The sequence below is a fragment of the Callorhinchus milii genome, unplaced genomic scaffold, assembly GCF_018977255.1.
Source record: "Callorhinchus milii isolate IMCB2004 unplaced genomic scaffold, IMCB_Cmil_1.0 Scaffold4, whole genome shotgun sequence".
In the NCBI taxonomy this organism is placed as follows: domain Eukaryota; kingdom Metazoa; phylum Chordata; class Chondrichthyes; order Chimaeriformes; family Callorhinchidae; genus Callorhinchus; species Callorhinchus milii.
In genome coordinates, this window is record NW_024704745.1 from 11,310,763 (window position 1) to 11,333,546 (window position 22,784).

The 22,784-nt window shown below is 40.0% G+C and overlaps 1 protein-coding gene across 1 annotated transcript; it reads left to right on the forward strand.

Moving 5' to 3' along the window:
* Window positions 1-844: 844 nt before the first annotated feature.
* Window positions 845-22,568, forward strand: dusp27 (dual specificity phosphatase 27). The gene is given in 7 exon segments (XM_007895827.2): window positions 845-920; window positions 9,391-9,515; window positions 11,328-11,422; window positions 16,039-16,267; window positions 17,964-18,181; window positions 18,975-19,627; window positions 19,630-22,568. Coding segments are annotated over 6 exon segments (3,492 nt in total). The 5' UTR covers window positions 845-920; window positions 9,391-9,405; the 3' UTR covers window positions 21,817-22,568.
* Window positions 22,569-22,784: the final 216 nt, after the last annotated feature.

Consider the following 22,784-nt stretch of genomic DNA (forward strand, 5'->3'; position numbering starts at 1 on the left):
TGCAGAATGTGCTCTTTGTTGCAGTGTAACGAACTGGAGATGAACAGAGAAAAAACTGGTCCCAGTTGCTATCACAGAATTCCAGTACTAATAATTTGGGATTGGAAGAGATATAGAGAAATGTTCACTTAATCGTTACCAGGTGTATAAAATTCTAGAAATAATCAAAATGCCACTTCGTTTCCCAATGTCCTGATAAGACAATCAAACTAGCTCCTTCAATAACTGCCAACGTAAGTGAGCATTTTCAGAGGGGGAGAAAATAATCAAAATACAAAGAAATATTGTATATCTGTAAGTTCATTTTACATCTGTGCTTGTGAGTTATTGCATTGGTCTTTCACAGTTGCTGGAGAGAGTGTCTCATTTTGCCCACACTGTATTTCATTCACATCGTTATGTTATTTATATTGTTTCTTGTACACTTCCCACAGATTAGTTTTAAAAATGATAAAATATGAATACATGGTTCAAAGAGGCTTCCGGCTGGCAAATGTTTTCCAGAGAGAATATTTATCCACCTTTGTTACCGTGTAAGTCCCAAAGTCCTGTGACAACGTTGTTGTGTGATAGATTTATCAGACAGAGATTCTGGGACGAAAATAGTACTGATGCTATCAATGTGCATTGCAGGAGCCTGCTCCCAATATAAACATTGTTAAAATAGCAAAGAAACAACATAGAACGATTCTAGGTAAAAAGAAAATGTAGCTTTATGACGATGAGAATAAAAGCCAAAAAAGTATATAAAGGTTAATGATTTGATTGGTGAGGGTTTGCTCTGGGACTTGGCCATCAGGCACCACAAGCTTGTTTAGACATTCCAGACAAGGACCCTGCACAGGGATCACTGCCAGTCAGTTTGCAACATAGAAAGACTTTGGTGACATTTCACATTGGAAGCAAGGTCTGATACCCAGGTAATCTGCATGCTCAAAGGCTGTCTGTCTGTCTGTCTTGTCTGTCTGTTGCTACCAGAGGGTGATGAGAGCACCTGAATTTGCTTGGTTTTATTGTCTTTAACTGTGTTAGTAAATTCATTGGTTTCTTTTGAGTTTGAAATGGTTCTGTCTGTCTGACTAGTTAAGTTGTGTCGCCTGTCACCTCCCCCCCCCCACACACACACTCCCCCATCAGAGGCCACATTCCTTCAGCCTGAGGGAGCAGATTGCCATACCGCAGCTGTCACTGGAGCTCAAAATAAGCAGCAGTGTTCAGACCAAGCTCTCATCTCAGCCCTGGCCTTTTCCTGGTCTGTTTGAAAACTGGCTAATCACATCAAAATGTTATGTAAAATGCAATGCAGCTCAGAAAATTATCTGATTTCTGCTTCTGCTAAATCCTATTTTTTTTGTTGATATCAGAGTCCAAACATGATTCTTCAATGTGAAGCTAAGAATGAAAGATGATTTCAATATCAAGGCATAGTTACAGAGCTGGAACTTTATTCTGTGCGCATTTTAATCTTATTTTCCCTTGTTTAATTGATTTGATTTTTTTGTTAACGAATGACCGATTGCTCCTAATATTACTTTAAAACCATAAACACGTTGACAAGATCTTCCACCCGTTGTTCATGAAACAATAGGATTCAATTGAGAAATATGCTGAAACATTTGGAATAATTGATTTTTTTTCAAAAAAAAGTTTGAAAATATAAAATCATGTGTTCACAATATGTGGCCTGCTGGCAGATATCCTCTGCCTCTTCCAAATCATTCCAAATCTTTCTTGACCATTAAATTCGCCTGTGGAAGGTTGAGCTGAAGAGTTTGAGAGATGTTGAGAGCAGAAAAGTGTTTATTACAAGTTAAAAGTGAAATATGTCTTTGAAATTATGTATATATATCTGTTTCATAGGTATATGTTTATCAACATGCATCTTGCATATTTGATACATTTACAGGCAAGAGTGCAAGAGTGAGCAAGTCGCTGGTTAAAAAAAAACTACAGGTCTGATTTATGTGATTGAGTTGCTAATTTTAGGTTTATTTCCATTTTATTGCAATCCATAAAGGTTGTCTATTAAATCAAGAGGAGGAGAGAAAAAAATTCTAAACCAACCAAAGGATATGCATAATAATTCTGTATTATGGTTCGATATAACATATGGGGCACCATTATATTATGTCTGGAAGTAACTGTTGTTCCCTTTGACAGATTTAACTAAACTCCAAAAATAGAGTTGTGACTTATATATCATTTGATTCAACAGTGTGTTTTACAATTAGATTTACCATTTTTATAATTGTATCTCTGTTTGTATGAAGTTAAGTACAGTGCTACATGTTACATACTTGGTGTGTGAAATTTGGTTTGGAATGTTCAATTAAATTGAAGAGAGCATTAAAACAAAAATTGTATCCATAATATTGGCATAAAACCAGTGGGATTTATATCAGAGAATTAAATGAAAAAATATCAGCACAAAAGACTATTTGAAACTGTAATTATTAGCAGTAAAAGGCAAACTAACCATAGGAAAAAAAATCCAATTTTAACTCTACATATCTGTGCAAATTAGCACAAGAGCACAGACAGGAAGATTCAACCCCTCACTTTCATATTGCTAGAAGTGAAATAATAGTGAGCTAACTGCAGTACCATCAATAAATATCTAGACAAGCTAGTTACAACATAGTGAACAGATGCAGATCACAGAGAAATTTTGTTCATGAGGTTGATAACCTGTACAATAGGGGTATCAAGTTGAGAAAGATTGTGATGGAGAGAAAGAATGAAGGCTGGAGATGAAGGAAGGATCAGCTACCTCTCAAACATGAAGACTTTTCTTGTATTCTGATCCGAAGTACATTGCGGTATTAGAAAATATTGTGTTGGTCAAGATGCAATGCCTAATTTCAGATTCAGTGTACGGCGACAGAAGTTTAAAAAGCTCCATGCATCCTTAGTTACCACGGTTGTAAATTGAAGCCTATTGAAGTGTAGAGAAAATAAAGTATTTTTCGTTGTAGAATAAAGAAAGGAGTATTAAAGCCACTTAGAGCACAAATAATGTACAAAGCCAAAGTACGATATTCAAACCTAATTTTATTTAGTCAGACTTACACATACAAGTACAAAACACAAAATACTGCAGATGCTGGAATCTGAAACAAAAACGGAGAGAGCTGGGAAAACTCAGCAGGTTAGGCAGCATCTACGGAGAAAGGAAAGTGAGTCAATGACCCAAAACATTGACTCACTTTCCTTTCTCCATAGATGCTGCCTGACCTGCTGAGTGTATCCAGCTCTCTCCGTTTGGTACACGTACAATGTTGAATCTGAAATGATTTAGGCAGAATTCAGATTTGGAGTCCTGTAGCTCAGTGGTTAGAGCACTCGCTTTGCAAGTGAGAGACCTGAGTTCAATTCCAGGCAGGTCAGGGCGAAACCTTGGGCAAGTTTCCTTACTCCACACACCTAATAATAATCCCTCCAAAACCAAAAACAATAATAAATTGGTCATTTTCAATCTACGACTGTTTGTGGGACATTGCTGTGCGTAATTGGCTGCTGCGTTCGCCCACAAATATACAGTCAATTGACTTTACAGTGTGTTCTGTGAAGCACTTTGGGACGTCCTCCCGACGTGAAAAGCGCTATATCAAATGCAAGGATTATTATTATTATTATTATTAGATGTTCAGAAAAATATGTGTTTGGTATCCATCTTTTCTACGTGTATTGTTTTTTGTTCACTTATTGATATTGTGCAATATCTCTGCACTTTGTCCTATGAAGTACTTTAAGATATCCTTGAGACGTGAAACATGCCATACCAAATAGAAGCATTATAATAATAATAAAAACCCTTATATTTGTTATAGTGCTTTTCATTTCAGGAAGACATCCCAAAGTACTTTCCAGGATATACTGTAAAGTGGAGTGTGTGGTGTGTGTTTTTCGGGACAAACTCAGTAGTCATGTGCACACAGCAATGTTCCACAAATAGCCATGAAGCGAATGACCAATTTTATTTAGAGGATTGTTGACTAGGACTATGGAGTTTAACGTCCACCTAAATAGCCAGACGGGAAATTGGTTTAACATCTCATCCAAAGGACATATTATTATTATTATATCAGAAAATTGTTAGAAATTTTGCCTGACATTATTGATGTTCATGACTGACTTCAGAGTCAGACAAAGACTAAATTTGGTGCTTTACCTATCTGCATTTATCTAATTCTTCACCAGAGTTAAATTGCTAGACTGACAATAAGCAATAATATTATGATGCTCTAAATTTTCCCAGCAACGTCTTATTTCACAGGAGATTTTTGAGTCTTGAATTTCTACAGATTTTCCAGCCAGTTGTTTGAAACCTCCGTGAAATATATCTGCCTTTCGTTGACATCCTCAGAAAAAAAAACCTTGTCCATGAAGGAAATTGGTTTACTGAAGTCCAGAAATCAAACTGTGGTTTCACCCCCGGATGTCAGTATCGTTTATAAAATGTCAATAGGCATTAATTCAAGAAAACAGTTTTTGATTTCTTTTAACAAACCTAAGGAAACCCAGGCCTTGGACATATTGTATGGTTCTACCTAGATCAGAGCAGCATTTTCTGCATAACAGAGCTTTCTTAAAGTTGGGCAGAACTGTGTATACATCAATCGAGATGACCTGCAAAAAACTTACAGTGACATTTCAGAAAGTATTTTAACCTGAAAGATACCGGAGGTTTTTCCTTTTGGCCTGTGAATCGATAGTAATTGCCAAAATAAGCTGCAAGAAAAAAAATGCAATTTAAATCTATTTTCGGTTTGAGCTGTTAATATAGAAAGTTTTCCTGAATTCAATTGAAAGGAATTGCTTTTTACTTGCATGCTGCTCACCCTGCAGGCTGGCAATCATATGGTCTTTGTGGCGCACATCAAGAGATTTAATCCAACATCAGCTTTTTGAAAAGAACAGAGAACCATATTCTAAATTTCCTCTGCGATCTCTAATGAGTGAGGCTAAGTGTTTTCTTTTATATGTATATGAAGAGAGTGTTGAAGAAGAAAAGACATTACATATGTTTAGGGGGTAATTTGAGGGAAACATTTAAAATGCTGATTTGAGTTAATTACATCTTTTTCAATGTCTTATTATTTCAACACACAAAAAAATCCAAAATAGTACCTTCATGCTGTTTTATCAGGAACCATACCTATCACCTTTTGATGTTGTAAACGTAATTAAGTAAACTTGAAACACTCTGAAACAGCTTCCATTGGAGCTACGGTGAGGTGTCTGGATTATGAGTCATGAGGTCTAACATAGTAGATGGTGTGCGCCGGATGTAGAACATATGGGCTGACCGAGGAAAACTGAAGGCCAAACCGAAGTACTCTATAAATTTGGAATTAAATTATGCAGGGTGAGATGATGGAACCTCCATGAAGGTTCAGTAAGGCATACACATTTGTAGTCAACATTAGGCATGTTGGACGCTTAATGGAAAAAGTACGAGTAGTATTATAACTGGCCGCATGTCCCAAGAGTGCGCAACAGGGCCTGTTTGTTCAGAGGATATTCAGCTCGATTCACTAATATGGTGTCTGAGGGGGATTAGTTAGACCCATTTTGTACGATAAGGGAAAGAACTGATAAAATAGAGAGCAAATTGTATTATAACATGTTTCAACAATCTTATTCTTTTGTGAAATTAGGTGAGTTTTTTTATGCCAATTCAGATAATTTCTGATATTTATCAATACGTACAATACAATTTGCGTAAATAATAGAACGTGCCAAGAGTGGCGTATATATTCATCTGTGTCTATTCTCACACTGTTTGTGTCAGAAAGCAGCAATGCGCAGAAGCAGCAGTGTGTTATCTCTGTCAGTGAAGTGAAAGGATATTTGATTCTCTCATCCTGATAATCTTCTCTAAATTCAAAGCTGTGTATTGTGTGAGGTGGGGAACGGCGGTGCCTGGAAATGGAGTCTTTTCTTATTTTAACTCCAATGACACAAAAATGTTATAAAGAGAAAATGTAAGAATGTATACATCATACCATTGTGACGCGTTGCGATTTTCTGAGATTGGGATTAAGAGGCATTGACAGAATAGTGGAACAGGGCATGGGAATTGTATTTATTTTAATATATCACATCTCTATATATAGAGACTCAGTTTAGCTGAAAATGTTTATAGTGTTTGGCTCCTGTCATTTTGAGGGGATGGGTATGAAGGTACATTATGGAGCTTCAAGCCATCGCTTGGTCTCACTGCGCTACTCACCCGCTATGTCTAAGAGAATGGGCATCTTCTGTAGGAAGTCTCAATGGATTTTACCAACATTAAGTGAGAACAAGTCATAGAATCATTGAATATTATAGCACAGAAGGAGGCCATTCAGCTCATCGTGTCTGTGCTGGCTCTTTGCAAGAGCTACCCAACTAGTTCCACTCTCCCGCTCTTTCCCTATATCCTTGCAATTTTTTTCTTTTCAAGTACCTATCCAATTCCCTTTTGAAAGTTGTTATTGAATCTGTTTCCGCCATCCTTTTAGGCAGTGCATTCCAGACCATAACAACTCTCTGTGTAAAAAAAATTCCCCTCATCTACCCTCTGGTTCTTCTATCAATTGTTTAAATCTATGTGCCCTGGTTACTGACCCACCTGCCAGTGGCAATAGTTTCTTCCTATCTACTCTATCAAAACCGTCATAATTTTGTAAATCTCCCCTTTACCTTCTCTGCTCTAAGGAGAACAATCCCAGCTTCTCTTCTCCACATAACTAAAGTCCTTCATCCCTGGACTTTAGGTAAGGACTTTAGTCCTTCATCCCTCGACTTTAGTCCTTCATTATTATTATGCCTCTATTTATAAAGCCAATTATCCAATATGCTTGTTTAACAGCTCTATCAATCTGTACTGCCACCTTCAAAGACCTGTGTATGTGAAGCACCAGGTCTCTCTGCTCCTGTACCCCCTTTAAAACTGTACCTGGCATGGGAAGGTGCTGTCAATTCTCCGCCATTTCCGGCACCTCCAGCATGATCCAACCACTAAACATATCTTTCCCTCCCCTCCCCACTCAGCATTCTGACGGCGACCGTTCCCTCCATGACTCCCTGGTTCATTTGTCCATCACCACCAACAGTTGCTCTCCTCCCCCCGGCACCTTCCTATGCTAGTGCAGGAGATGCAATACCTGCCCTTTCACCTACTGCCATTACCACTGTCCAGGGCCCCAAACACAGAGTTCAAGTGAGTCAGTGATTTACGTGTACTACCAGCAATGTAGTTTACTGCATTCGCTGCTCACGATATGTCTCCTCTACATTGCGGAGACAAAACACAGATTGGGTGATCAATTTGCCGAACACCTCTGTTCTGTCCGCAAGCACAACCCTGAGCTTCCAGTTTCTTGCCATTTCAACTTTCCCTCCCACTTGCACTCTGACCTTTCCATCCACGGTCTTCTACGTTGTTTCAAAGAGCCACAGCGCAAGTTCGAGGAACAGCACCTCATTTATCTGCTAGGGACCTTACAGCCCTCTGGCCTCAATATTGATTTCAACAATTTCAGACCATAACAGCTCACCTTCCCCCTCCCCCTCTTCTGTGACCATTGCCACATCATCTGGGTCCCAAGCACCTTTAGGAACCCGGCTGTTGCTCGATTGGCGGATCGCTTTTCCAGGGGTAATAATTCCTTCAAAATAATAATAAATTGGTCACTTCAATCCACAACAGTTTGTGACACTGCTGTGCAAAATTGGCTGTCCTCTACACCATTTTCTCCTTTGTCTCCCTTGCTCTGCCTCCCCCCTCTCTGTTAGCCTTTAAAAGCCTCTCCCTCCCAACCTGCCCCAGTTCTGTCAAAGGGTCGTGAACCTGAAACATTGACTCACTTTCCTTTCTCCACAGATGCTGCCTGACCTGCTGAGTGTTCCCAGCGACTTCTGTTTTTGTTTCAGATTTCCAGCATCTGCAGTATTTTGCATTTTCTTATGTAAAGTGAATTGACTGTATATTTTGTGGGCAAAATGTGGTAGCCAATTGTGAACAGCAGTGTCCCACGAACAATCATGGATTGAAATGACCAATTTATTATTATTTTGAAGGAATTATTACCCCTGGAAAAGTAATCTGCCAATCGAGTTATAGCTGGGTTCCTACTTACTGCTAGGTAAACAGAGGCGTGTGGAGTAAGGAAACTTGCCCAACATTTTGCCCTGCTGGGAATTGAACCCAGGTCTCCCTCTTGAAAAACAAGTGCTCTAACCATGGAGCTACAGGACTCGTTAGCCAGATGCTCTCCCATTGAAACCCACTCCACTTGCCCCACTTCATTCCCCAAAACTAGATCCAGCACTGCTTCCTTCCTCATTGGGCTGGAAACATACTGTTCAAGAAAGTTCTTCTGTACACATTTTAGGAGTTATTTCCCCTCCTTGCTCTTTACACTGTTTTCTTTCCAGTTTATGTTTGGATAATTGAAATCCCCCATTATCATTACTCTATTGTTTTTACATCTTTCTGAAAGCTGCTTGCAGATTTGCTCCTCTATCTCTTTGCCACGATTTGGCCTTCTGTAATGTACACCCAGCAGCGTAACAACTCCTCTTCTGCTCCTTAACTCTAACCAAATAGATTTCATCTTTTATCCCTCTAGCATATCATCCCTTTCCAGGGCTGTAACAGTATCTTTGATCAATACTGCCACCACCCCACAATCTCCTCTTTTTCCTTCCCCATCCCTCCTGAATACATTGTAGACAGGAATGTTAAGCTCCCATTCCTTGTTTGAGTCAGGTCTCCGTTATTGCCACTACATCATAATCCCATGCAGCAACTTGTGCCTGCAACTCACCAACTTTATTTGTTTCACGCATGCACTCCAAAACTGCTTTTACCTGCTTTGCACTTCTCCCCTGTCTGATCCCTCCTCTTTCTGGACTGCTCTTTATTCTTAAGTTATTTGTCACTCCCAATCCTCTATGTTCCTTGTTTCTCCTCTTTGATGTTAACTTCCTGTTTTCCCACTGCCAAATTAGTTTAAATCCTCCACTACAGCATGAGGTAAACTTACCACAAGGACATCGGTCCCAGTCCTGTTCATGTGCAACCTGTCCACCTTGTACATGTCCCTCCTGCCCCAGAACTGGTCCCAATGGCCCCAGTAATCTGAAGCCCTTCCTCCTGCACCATTTCTCCAGCCACGCATTAACTTACTTTATCTTATTCCTAAATGCACTAGCATGTGGCATGGAGAGTAAACCAGAGATTACCACCTTTGAGGTCCTGCTCTTTAGTCTCCTCCCTAGCTCCTGAAACTACCTCAGCCACTGCCTGGGTATAATTATTGTGATTGCCTGTCTGTAATGCACTTTAGCTTGGGCACCTTTCACTGCTTTAAGACTCCAATTCTCTTTGTTTTCATGTAGAACTGGAAAGCAGTTATGGCAACATCCCAAGATACTAACAGTGAACAAATTGTTCCAGAGAACAATGACCAAGATGACGTGCTCTCGGTTCAGGCCAGATATCTCCGCAGTCCGTCCCCCAGCAGGTAAGTGTCCTTACAACACAAAGTGCCTAATGATTCATTCCTTGGCATAGTTGGGTAGAAGCACTGCCTTGTGTAGAACTCACCCACACAAACCAGTAAAGTCACAGATTTGACGCCTGGTCTATGCAGAATTGGCTAAAAGGTCCACCAGGGATTGTGGTCCTGATGTCTGCTGGAAAATATGTCTGCATAGCGCCTTTCATGTAGAAAGGACATCCCGAGGCACTTGGTTTGGCACCTGAGCTGGGGGTGGAAGACGTAGGGGTTGTGGAGGGGAAGGATGCCTGAAAGCGTGGTCAAAGAGGAAGCTCTTGAAATGGACCTTGAACGAGGCGAGAGAGTGAGCGAGTCGGAGAGATTCAAATGAGAGGACCGAGAATAGCCCATTGGGTTGTTAATGATGGGTTGGTATTTTAAATCCAAATCAGTAGAAATTTAAAGAATTAAAATGTTAGATTAGAGGTGGTCAGAGTCGTATATTTGAGTGAGATCACAACTGAATCTTGTATTATATATAGAGCTAAGTAAGATAAGCTACTAGCTTCTCCTTCCAATATCCACTTGATTCATTTCAGTACTTAGTTGGTTATTCCTTCGAATTACACTATTACTTTGTCTGGATCCACTCTCATTGTCCTCAGCATTTGTTTCCAAAAAAAATGTCTGTGATAATATTTCACCTGCAAAAAAAAAACCTTTCTGCTTCCCTTCACCTCAGACAAGGATTCTGCCTGTCTGTTATTTCAACATCATCTCCCCTGCAATTAACTCCAGACAGCCAACTGGTGAGGTAATCTCCCAGACAGACTTTCTAAAGATGTCATATCACATTGTCACTGCACTCAGAGCACGCCAGGTCACCTCCCAGCCATTCAACAGAATGCTGATAAACTGAGCATCTGCACTGAGAAACAGACATGGGCAAACATGGCCTTTCATACTGATCTACATAAATAGATAGCATTTAGTTAGTAAGAAGAGGTTAGAACGTGAGTTTTGTGGATACTGAGGTAGAGTACCTTGAGAAATGGCAGACAGTGCAAAGAAATGGCCTGGAGGTGCCAGAAAAGAGATTAATGATAGCTGAAAAAAGATGCTATTAAACAATGGAAGGAGGGGAAAAACATAAGAATCAAGTATGTCACCAAAACACCATTAGATTCATACGCCTACTGAGTGTGAACCTACGGAGTCACGTAGCAAATTTTAGTTGGAAATAAAGTTTTTCTTGATGGCTTTGGAAGTCAAAGGAGAAAAATGCTGTGTGCTGTGATAATTATCACATCACGTTCCCCATTTGCCCCATAAGTGGAGAATTGTTGAATGGGGTGTAAAGCCCAAGGATGCAGTCCCCTAACCCAGAGATCACTCAGTGGGTTTGTACTCTGTGACACTGCTCTGCTTTTGATGTTCGGTGGTAAATATGGGAAAGTTATCAAGGTGAATGCAGTTTTAGGATTTCAGTTCAATTGTCAGTAGTCATCGCCACCGGTTAAGTTGGGACTTGGTCATAACAAAACCTTTAGGTGAAGTTGTCAATTCAAACAATTTTTAATCTTGCAGCAAATGCACCTCCGTTCCACTCAGTTAGGAACAGTGCCGGTTTTGGTTGTCAAGGGAGATTTTGATTCCCTCTTACTTGTAAATAAAGAAATACTGAGAGGGTAAAGGGGATCAGAGGTGGTTACTGGATGGGGGGTGTACTAAATACTGAAATAAGCAATTTGCTCAATGGGATAGCAGGTAACGATGGGGGAAAGGCTAATATTTAAGCACAAATTTCTTACAATCAAACAATCCTGTGCTTTATAGGTTTTCCGTCATGTCAGACACGGACACAGAGAGCATCTTCATGGAGCCCATCCACCTCTCATCTGCAGTTGCTGCATCTCAGATTATTAATGAAGGTAAATCTATCAGGTGCCCCATCCCAACTAAAGAGCTCTGTTTTTTTTTGTTATATGTTTTTTTTCACGTTTTTTTCCTTTTCCTTTAGTTAAATCTGAAATAAATAGTCCCACCATGACAAAATACATCCTGCAAAAGACATAAACAAATTTGTTTTACAATTTGTTTGTTTTGCAAACAAATTCATGTTCACTCACAATATAAGCAGTACAATGTATCTTGTGAAGCGCTTTGCAACATCTTGATGATGTGATAAGGTGCTATATTGTCCGCCTGACATGAAAGACACTATATAAATGTAAATTTGTTGTTGTTGTACCAAATGCAAAGTTTATTATTATAGTATTATATTATGTGATATATTATTTTTTAAAAATCTGGCTAGTGAGTCTTTCTTATTTTGATGCAATTGAAGGAAATACTGTATTTAAACCAGTTGCATTTCAGGGGTTACATTTGTGACATTTCACAATAGATCTCACATGATAATCATTACATCAGATCCGATATGAACACGCAGACACCCCTAAAAACTGACCACAGAACTAACCAGTCCCCTCCCTACCCCCACTACCTCAGCATATTGGATTCCTCCTATTCCTGTTTGGTGAAAAAAACAACACAGTCTTGGCTTCCTGGAACCTGGCACGAGTTTGCTTTTAAATCCCGGAGTCAGCGTTTCACCACTTCTCCATAGGATGCCCGCTGAGTTATGTTGCTCTCCTGCGTTTAGCTCAAATGCTGATCTCCGTGATTTAGAGCAAATACTCGAGCAGAAACAAATCCTTGGGTGGAAGGGTATCATCCATCCCCCTTCCTCTCCCCAGCCTCTACATAATGGTTGTGTATGAGGATTTCTCTGCTCGGGTACCGTTCCCAATCGCCGAGATCGGCACTTGAGTTGCAGGTGAAAACAGGTTACAGATTTAATGCAGTCAGACTCCTGTGAAGCAGCACTCAAATGCCATCGCCAGGATTTAAAAGCTTACCTGTACTGAATTCCTGATTTCCAGGATGGTGCCATTTCCCCCTCCCCCCAATGCTCAATAGGCTGAATCTATTAATGACAAATAATAATGCTCCTTGCATTTGATACAGCACATGTAACGTTGAAATGTCTTAAAAGCTTTACAGGAAATGGCTTTCAAGTGTTGTGACTATGTAGGAGCAGGCAATTGTGGTGAAGGTAGGGAAGCAGGGTTTAATTCCATGATTTGTCCTCAAGAATGGCTGGAAATAAGTGAAATAATTATCACAACAAATCTCTTATGAAATGTTGTGAATTTCGCCACATAGTCCCTTTCAATGGTTTTCATCAGCGTGATAGTTCATTGGTATTTTAATACACTTTCTTTCTATTAATGGAGCGCTCATGTTAGCTTCAACCAGTAGTGGGGTACTGTGAACAAAGCTGTAATCTTACATTTTTTGCAAACCACACTTTAATTCCAATGTGCCATTTTGTGCCATTTTCTGACCCATATTGTGTTTTATACAACAATTCAATGCTTCCACCCACTTTGTACATATGTAGATAAGTAATTTCCATCAATGCTTCCTTTCTCGAGAACAGTGCTGAAAAATGTAATGAAAATTTGCTGAGGGCACAGGGGATAATTGGACGGGCTACCAAGGGTAATGATATTGCTTGTTGCTGCTGCAGTTCAAAAGGTCACAGCATAAATTAGTCTGAAAACACACGTAGCATAAACTGGCTCCTGGGCAGAGTGAGAGGCAAACTGCTGTGAAGCAGAAAGGCTCAAAAGGATAGAAAAGCAGCTATGCATGTTGTAAGTACTCTTGAACGTAACTGAATTCAGGATGTACACGTTTTGCACTTGTGAACAGGTTTTGCATGCTCTGCTCCTCACACACACAAACTCCTATTTCCATTTCTGGATGGGAATTGGAGTAATTAACTTAAGCTTGGTTCAGGGAGAGAGATGGCAGGGATCATACAGCTGCTATGACCAGTGGAGGTTCCCACTAGAGATGAGCATGGGTGGGAGGGGGTGGGGGAGTTTGGGGTTGTCCTGAAGAGCAGAGAGTGTTTTCTGAACAAAAAAGGAAGGACTATGTGACTGTTCTAAATTGGTGATGTTTTCTGATTGCCTAAAAAGAGCAATATTTTCACGGAAAATGCTTGGCAGACTATTTTTATGTGTACTGTTGTTGTTGCATAACAGAATCCTGTCAATGACTTTGAAAAGCATCATCTGAATGTGAAGTTATTGTGGTGAAAGTGGTATTTCTTCACTTTACCAGAAGAGTTTCATTAAATACTCCCATAAAGGCAGTATCCCTTCGACCGTTCCTGGAGCCATTGAGATATTAATATCTAATAATAGTAATAATAATAATAATCCTTGCATTTGATATAGCGCTTTTCACGTCGGGAGGACGTCCCAAAGCGCTTCACAGAACACACTGTAAAGTGAATTGACTGTATATTTGTGGGCAAACGCGGCAGCCAATTGCGCACAGCAATGTCCCACAAACAGTCGTAGATTGAAAATGACCAATTTTATTATTGTTTTGGGTTTTGGAGGGATTATTATTAGGCTCTGTGTGGAGTAAGGAAACTTGCCCAAGGTTTCGCCCTCTGCCTGGAATTGAACTCAGGTCTCTCACTTGCAAAGCGAGTGCTCTAACCACTGAGCTGGAGGACTCCATCTATTCTTGAACTGGGAGAACGCAGAGTGTATCACAAAACAGACATGAAATGTTGCTGAATCCTTGCTCCTTCTGCACTGCTGCAGTGGAGTAACTACAGTCGCAGCATATGATATAAATGGCTGCTGTTTTCCAGTTGTTTTGCTGATTTTAAAAAGGGTCCATAGCTATTGGTGTAGTGTTGCCTGCATTACAGATACACTTAGTCATTGCCTTAGAGGAAAGGTACTGATAAAGGCTGGGCACTTCCCCATGGGGATGGAGAGCAAATCAAAGAGCAAGTCCCCTCAGGCCACTCTCAAGCACCTCCTATCAGTCAGCTCCAGAGACGCATTGGTGGAAAACAGGCAAGCGGGTCACTGTCCAAACCACTGAGCTGGGGAATTGTGCAATAGAACGGGGAGACATAAAATAACATTAAAATAGCTAATGCACCTTATTTATTTATGTCCTCTCTTTTTTCTTACTTTGTTTTGATATTTTATTGCGGTTAATTTATCAACCCCTCCCCCAAACCCTTCACCTTGTCTCAATTTCGCCAGGTCAGCTGGAGTGGCAGACACAGAGCGGGCCTATCATGTGCAGTCTTCATAATAGGGTCAGACTGCAACGGGATGACGGGTTGGGGGTGGGGGATTAGTTCACTGTCCTTTCACTTCTGGGAATCTTGATTTACTATACATCCACCCCTGCCTTAATGGAATGAAAGTCCTGGTCTGTGCGAAATAATTCAGTAGAAATTGTTACCAAATAGGACATTCTCGCTTAAAAAAAAAAGCCAGAAAGATGGCTGTTGTAGGAAATATCAGTGTTTCACTCATGCAGCAGGAGTGGGGTCAAATGTGTTGTTGCGGCACAGTAGGTTACCTTTAGCTGACCATGGAATACTAACTCCAGATTTAAGAATTGGTCAAAACAATTATGATTCCCCAGCACGAACATCTATCACATTGGTAACTATGTGATATGCGATTAAAATAAAAAATAACTTGTGAGAGGAAGGAAGCAGATACAAGAACAGCTTTCACACATTAAAACATTCCAGCATTAACAGTTCTGTCCATGGTTGAAGGAGATTTTTTAAAAAAAACAGGTAAGAGGTGAAACTCTAAGATAGAAGGTACAGACACAAATGTGTTATTGCATCAAATATCACCATTACAAGCTGCTGGTTATCAGTTCAGTTATCCTCATGAATGGGGAAAGGGCTGCAATTCACTTGCCCAGTAATGGATTGGGGGCATCTACTAGTTCCTGTGAATGCAATTGCCCTTCTACATAACTTGCAACAATATCTCCAACCCTTTGAAAATCTCAGGAAGTGTATAAATGGAGTCCGTTCTAAGAATAAGTTCTGATGTTTTATTGGGATCAAAGTCTGGATTTTCCAAAAGTTTTCAATTTTGTCTAATTGAGACTAACCATAACAGCAACAACTTACATTAATATTGCGCCCTTCACGGCGTGGAGGGCGCTATATAAATCCAAGTCGTTGTTGCTCACACGATGTGATGGCTTGGAGCACTGAAAAATAGTGGCAGTGAAGCCTGTCCCTAAAAAATTCACATCACATGTACATAAAGGGAAATGCTACTGTTTTGTCTCTTTTTATTCCCACTATTTTCTATGTATCTTGCTGGTTGGAGCAGTAGATAATGAGGAATGTTTATGTCTGCTAGTCTTGTGATTCAATGTCAATAACTCCCTATTTCCACTGGTGCCCTCTACTCTAATTTCCAGTGGTTCCCTCTATTCCTATTTCCACTAATGGCTGCTATTTCTATTTCCACTGGGGCTTCTATTCTTATTTTCACTAGTGGCCTCTTTCTTCTATTTTCACCTTGTGATATCCACACAAAACCTTAAGCCGAATCCCAAGTCTACTGTATGTCCAAATGCTACTCTGCAATATCAACACATTCATTTTCTATTGTATCTGAAGAGCTAAAACATAAGGAGATAAAAGTCGAGTCAATGTCACCAAAGATGATGGAGTCAGCTGAGCAACTGCTGGTTGAGGACCTGTATAACCGGGTTAAAGGAATGATCGATGACACCAGCAGATTCAACACCCCATGTATCATGGACATCCAGCGCGAACTCATGCAAAAGCTGGAGGCTCCCAGGAATGCCGTAGATGAGGTGTGGCCAAACATCTTCATATGTGATACGTAAGTAAAGGAGGAACATAACAGTAAAGTCAGGGTTTAGGTTCCTGTGCTCATGAGGTGGACCTGTCAGAGACTGACTCTGGAACTGATTTTTCATACAAGGAAGAATAAATTGACCGGTTGGTGTAGGGTGACATAATTATTTAATTGAAACTGGTCATTTGCTACATTTTGCGGGTAAAGGTTATCGGTGCAGAGAAACAAACTGTATTCCTCTTTGGCACCCAATAGGAATCAAATAACATAAGTCAGGGACTCTAGCCTGGCAAGGTCCCTTAACCTCAATGAACATAATATACCCCTGCAGTATCAGTGTGTTTTTATTTCTGTTTTGTGTGAGATTTCCAATGCAGACAAAATGTATATGAAATTATGGGCAGTTTTGTACTAAAATATTGTACCCATCCTTACTAGGAGCTGGGTTTACTTGTGACTAACCAACTCTTTTCACATCGAATGTCCTATTAACCACCAGAGTGAGAGGAAACTTTCAACATAGCCTGAGCTGAATTCATACCAAGGCCCAAGAGATGAAAGGACAGTGCAAATCTATTTTAACCATTCAAAATGATATTGCAACTATTTTGGAAATGCAGCAATTTCCTGAATAATAATCCGTGATTTGATACAGCACCTAATCACGTCTTTGAGATGTCTCAAAGCGCTTCACAGAATATACCGTAAAGTGAATTGACTGCGTATTTTGTGGTCGAAAGTGGAGGCCAATTGTTTGTGGCAGTGTCCCACAAACAGTCGTGGATTGAGTACCAAATGATTCTTTTTTTTAATTATTTTTTGAAGGGATCTTTGAATGTGGTTTTTTGTATCTTTCTTAATTCTTACTGGGCTGCACGTGTACAATGGGAGATTTCCTTTATTGCTACTCCCTGCCTATTCTTGAATTGTCCAGTGGAGAAAGCCGCATGATATATAAAAAATATTTAACCAATTTACTGCCAGTGACAAATTGCCAGGCATATCCTCTTTTCAATGCCAGTGAGAAGATCGCTTGTCATAAATAACATTTAGGAAAGGGGCTCCTGCTGTGCTCAGCGACTGCTGCAATCATGCAGCTATGAAAAAAGTAAACATACAGCTTTTCTGTTACCCCCCTCTAGAATTAATTTATTGGGGTAAGGATTGCTTACTTCAATAATTGCTTTATGTTAATTAACAAAAGGAGCATTTTATGAAAGGCACCAATAATTTTCCCATGGTTTCAGAATTAAACACAACAGACATTATTAAATGACTGCACTTTGATGTCTATCTGCAGTTGATCGCTGTCCTGCACGTTTGAAGCCCTAGCTTTGCTATCAGCTCTGAGAACATTTTGTTGCGTTTGGAGGAAGGGGAAGAGAAGAAAATGTAGCAAAGGTTTTGGTTGTGCCTGTTCAGGTGGGCGTTACAGACCCCATGGCACTTTTCAAAAAGAGTTTGCCTCAGGGTCCTGGCCAATGGTTCCCAGATAAGATAGATGATTCATCTCACGGCTGTCTATGGTTCGTTGCTATGCACAAATTGGCTGCCCCATTTGTTTACAAAATATATAGTCACTTCACTTTACTTATAAAGAGCTTTGAGATGTGTTCCCCAGTAGTAAGGGTGCTATATCAAATGAAAGCATGTGTATATATATTATATATATTTATTGCCATATTTATATAGTAAGAAAGTGTCAATTGCCTTTTTCTAGGAGTGTGGCAGTAAATAAAGGTCGGTTGAAGCGACTGGGAATTAGTCATGTCCTCAATGCTGCCCACAATACTGGTGTGTACACCAGGCCAGAGTTTTATGCAGGAATGGAAATCCAATACCTTGGGATTGAAGCTGATGACTTCCCTGATGTCGACCTTTCCAAATACTTCCGCAAGGGTGCAGAGTTTCTGGACGAAGCTCTTCTGACATGCAAAGGTAAGTGGGATCAAAATAAACCTGTGCCATGTGAAACTCAGTGTAGTGCCTAACAGGAACAGGCAGGGATGAAAATTGAGGTAAATGATGACAATAATGAATGTTTCTGTTAAAAAAACATCCAATCCTCAGAACTAAAATTTAAAAAAATTTAAAATATTCTTAAAATAATTTGTGAAAATAGCTGATCAGTATAGAAAGGTAAGTGCTACAATAATTCACCTCTCCAACTCTCCCTGAATCTTTTCTGCTGGCCTTTATAAAAAGGGCTTACAACGTTTGATCCATTGTACTCCACTGGTCCCTGGGCAACTCATGGGAGGAACCGTGCCTTGACCCTTGCAATTTAATGGGGAGCAATATTGTATTTTCAGGCCTGGAGAACAAGATATATGTAGTTCTTCTGAAATAAGCACGGGTTGTGTCAAGACCGGTTCCATTTGTCAACCACGCAAAAATCAAACACCCAAATAAATGAGGCAGTTGAATTTAATGTAGAAAGTTGTTTTAAAGACGGATCTTTCAAGCGCTACAGTTATTTTAAAATATTAAGTCAACTTTGTTTAGTTGGTAAACACTCAATATATTTTATCCAAACAGGTGGAGAATTCATAATAAGCACAAAAAGAAATTTTAATTTTCGAAGCACCTTTCATGTTGGAAAGACATCCCAAGATGCTCGACAGTCCATTGTTTGCACCCAAACTGAGGGTGGTAGCAAGTATCTTGGGGGAGGGTGGGGAAAAGATGACCGAAGGCATGGTTACTCAGATCATTTTCTTCCTTTCAATAGGTAAGGTTTTGGTTTCCAGTGTCATGGGAGTCAGTCGCTCTGCAGCACTTGTAACAGCCTATCTTATGATCTTCCACGACATGACTATCATGGAGGCGTTAATGACTCTGCGCAAAAAGCGGCCAATTTACCCAAATGAGGGCTTCCTGAAGCAGCTTCGAGAGTTGAATGAAAATCTTCTGGACGAACGTGGCAGATCTGACTCTGATGATGAGACACAAAGCCAATGCTCTGTGATAGAAGCAAAAGCCCACACCATCTCTGTGGCTGAAGAGGAAACACAGAGCATCATTGGAGCCAAGGTGCATTCTATTATGGTGGAAGAGGAAGACACAGCTAGCATGATCACTGGTAGTGTAATGAGCTCTGTGGCAAAATCCAGCATAGCATCAAAAAGGCCGACATTAATTGATGTGGATGAAGAGGAACGAATCTATGAAGAGTGGAGGGTAAAACAAGGTTTGCCACCAAAAGAACAAAGCAACACACTAGAAGAGAAGAGACCTGAACTCCCTGAAGATTTTGAAGAAGAGGATGATGTTGACTGGCTTGTTAGGGAATGGCAGCGTAAAAATGAGAAGTTTCAGTCCTGCTGGCAGCCTGATCATCTGAGTGACGATGAAGAAAATAGAGGGTCCACATTTGGAAAGGCAGAACAGATGGTGCAAGTGAACGAGATGATACAGAAAGTGTTGACAGTCTTTACATTGAACTTCTTAAGCAGAATTTAGACAAAAGTTTAAACAAGCCACGTAGAGTTCGAAATGACTCAGAATCCACTGACACTAGTACCTGGGACATGTGGGATGAACGATTACTGGAGATAAGCAAAAGAGCTTCGAAAGGAAATGATGACAGTAATCTGTCCTTTCATGGAAATGGTGGAAGGAAGAGAGATCCAGATGAGGAAAGTTCTGTATTCTCAGATACTAGTTCTTTCTTCAACTTCTGCAAGAAGAACAAAGACAAGCTGACCCCTCTACAAAGGTGGCAAATCAAACGGATTCAATTTGGGTGGAATAAGAAGGATTCCAAAGCAACTGATGGGAACCAACTGGAAGAAAGTGAAGAGAGGGAGGAAGCAGGGAAAAAATCACTCGACGATGTTAACCTGACAGCTTATCAGAGCTGGAAGTTGAAGCATCAGAAAAAGCTGGGGAATGAAAACAAAGATGAGATCATTGATTTAACCAAAGATGAAGACACGGCTTCAAAGAGAACTAAACAGAGACGAGCTGAGGTCCTGGAACGCTCCAAGCAGACCCTGGCAGAGAGTCAATCCATGTGTGGGTTTGAGACAGAGAGCTCGATGAGTGGAAGCATTCCAATGTCTCTCTTCTTACCTAACTTATCTGCCAGAAGTGTAAGTGATGATACAGCTTCTGTATTGAGCATGCAGAGTAATGCCTCTTCAGTGTCTCGAGCTAGAACTGTTTCAGGTCTTGGTCTAGCCACTGGAATAGCTGCACCTTCTTTGCAAGTAAACAACGATGACACCATTTCCATTGCCAGCATTCAGAAATGGATTGCTTCTGTGGTTAGTGAACAAATTGCAATAAAACAAAATGAGATAATGGGTGGGCAAAGTGCTCCTGGACCCACAGAGGATGATAAACTGTCACACTTTAGCATGCAAAGTGGAAACTCCTATGCTGGTTCCCTGCTGGGTTCAAAAGCAATACAAAGCACAGATGTGAAATCCACAATGTCATGCAGAAGTTTGTCCAGCCTGCAATCCGAAGGCTTGCGTTCAAAAGAGAAAATTACAAATACAAGCAAACCTCTCTATAGCTTGTTCGCAGATGAAGTTAACCTGAAAGAGTTAGACCATAAGCAGAAGCAGATCAAAAGTGAGATGAAAGATAAAATGGACGCATACAAGAAAGAAAAGTTAGTTTCAGACAACAAACGCAGCACGTTGTTTAAAAAGAAGAACAAAGGTGAAAATGAAGATGATGGTTTGGGTGGAACACCTTCAGGCAGGTCTTCCTATTCAAGGGCAGAGAAATATGACATTGCATCTGATTTTACAGGTGCATCCACAGGTGCTGGTGCGTCAAATACAACTATCAACATACACAAGTGGCTCAGTGATGTCAAGGAAGTATCTGTCGAGAACAAAACATTAAAGGAAGTTCGGGATGTGGACAGAGAAAAAAAATTGAATGAAGTTTCTTTCTTCAAAAAATACGACAGTCCTTCATGTTCTACTTTGTCAAAAGATTCAGCATCTTCACATCTCAGCAGAGATGTTGATCTCAGAACATCAAGTTTCGCTAATGTGCCATTGACAGACTCAGATTATATATCTAGACGGTTTCCCTTATCCTACAGGGCAAAAGATGATGATACCACAAATAAATTGAGACGTTCTACCCCATCGCCCCACTCTGAATCGTACACTTTCCAAAGGCCAGAGGTTGAGGAAGCTAGACCATCTGGAGAATCATTTTCTGGGGCCTCTTTGATGAGAAGCTCCCCTATCGAAATGCAGCCCTCAGGCAAAGACCTTGGCTTCCAGTCATCAGACCAACCAATGATTAGTCCTTGTCCCCGGAGATCACGATTCTGGAATTCTGAAACAGATATGAATGACTCTGATCATGATGATTCACTGGAGATGAGGGCGAAGAGAACATTTAAGCAGAGTTTTACGGCTGTAGAGGAAGAGGGGAATGGAAAGGGCAGCGAGAGTGACCATGAGAATCCCGCGGCAAAGAAAGGGTTAAAATCCACAGTGAAAAGTAGCAGTGTTGAAGAGGATGATGAAATCATAGCTGCTTGGAGGAGTCGTCAAGAAGAAATGAGAATGAAATTACATAAAAGGCATCAAAAAGAATAAATGTAATACTCACTGGCATAAGAACAACAATGAATGAGATGGTGTGGAATTAAAATTGAATAGGATTTAAAACAATTTAAACAAATTGTTGATATGAAATAACTATGGGAATAAAGTATGTTGTAACATGAGTTTGCCCGCTTTTGGATTAAATACAGTATATTGAACAACGTTTAACTATGGTTCACTGGCAGAGTCTGGCAACATATACAGTATTCAATCCCCTTCACTGGCAATGAAATCTATCCCTGTCAAAATATATTGCATGCTTAAATTGTTAGCTTCCAGTTTACCTTTGCTGTAGAATGTCTACTTACACAGATGTTATTCATTCTACTTTAAGATGTGAGAAGGTTTAAGAGTTTTATTTTCATTGCCCTTTCAGGAAATCAATGATGTCTAAATATATAGTTGACACATTCTAAGTTTTTTTTAATATGAATACAGTAAGGCTGGGATTAATTGAGAATATCTATTAATATCTAAATAAAATGTTTGGCTGCTTTTTTTTAGTTGTGTACGTTTTTTTCAGTCTTTTAAAAGGGCATAATTTTTATCAAAATGGTACAATGTTTCGGTCCAATTTTCTCATGAGACTAAGTATACGTTAATAGCTAACAATCCTTCAACAGTTTATTTGTAAATAAATTGACTTGAATTTGTCACACAATTTGTTTGAAGATCATTCCCCTTTAAGACATAACACATATAAATCCAAAACACAAATTATCTATTTACGATGATATCAATCCATAAATGGTCCATCTGTTTTGTTTGTCCTCCTTGTTAAGGGGAGAAACTTGGCACAAAAATATCATGGATATGCACATCAGTAATTGAGAATCCATGGAAATTATTCTGGCACAGAAGACCATTCAGCCCATCATGTCTGAATATTGAGTAGTGAGACATTTGCTGCATCAGGATGCAAATGACCCCAGGTTAATTTTTACAGCACTGAAGGAGGC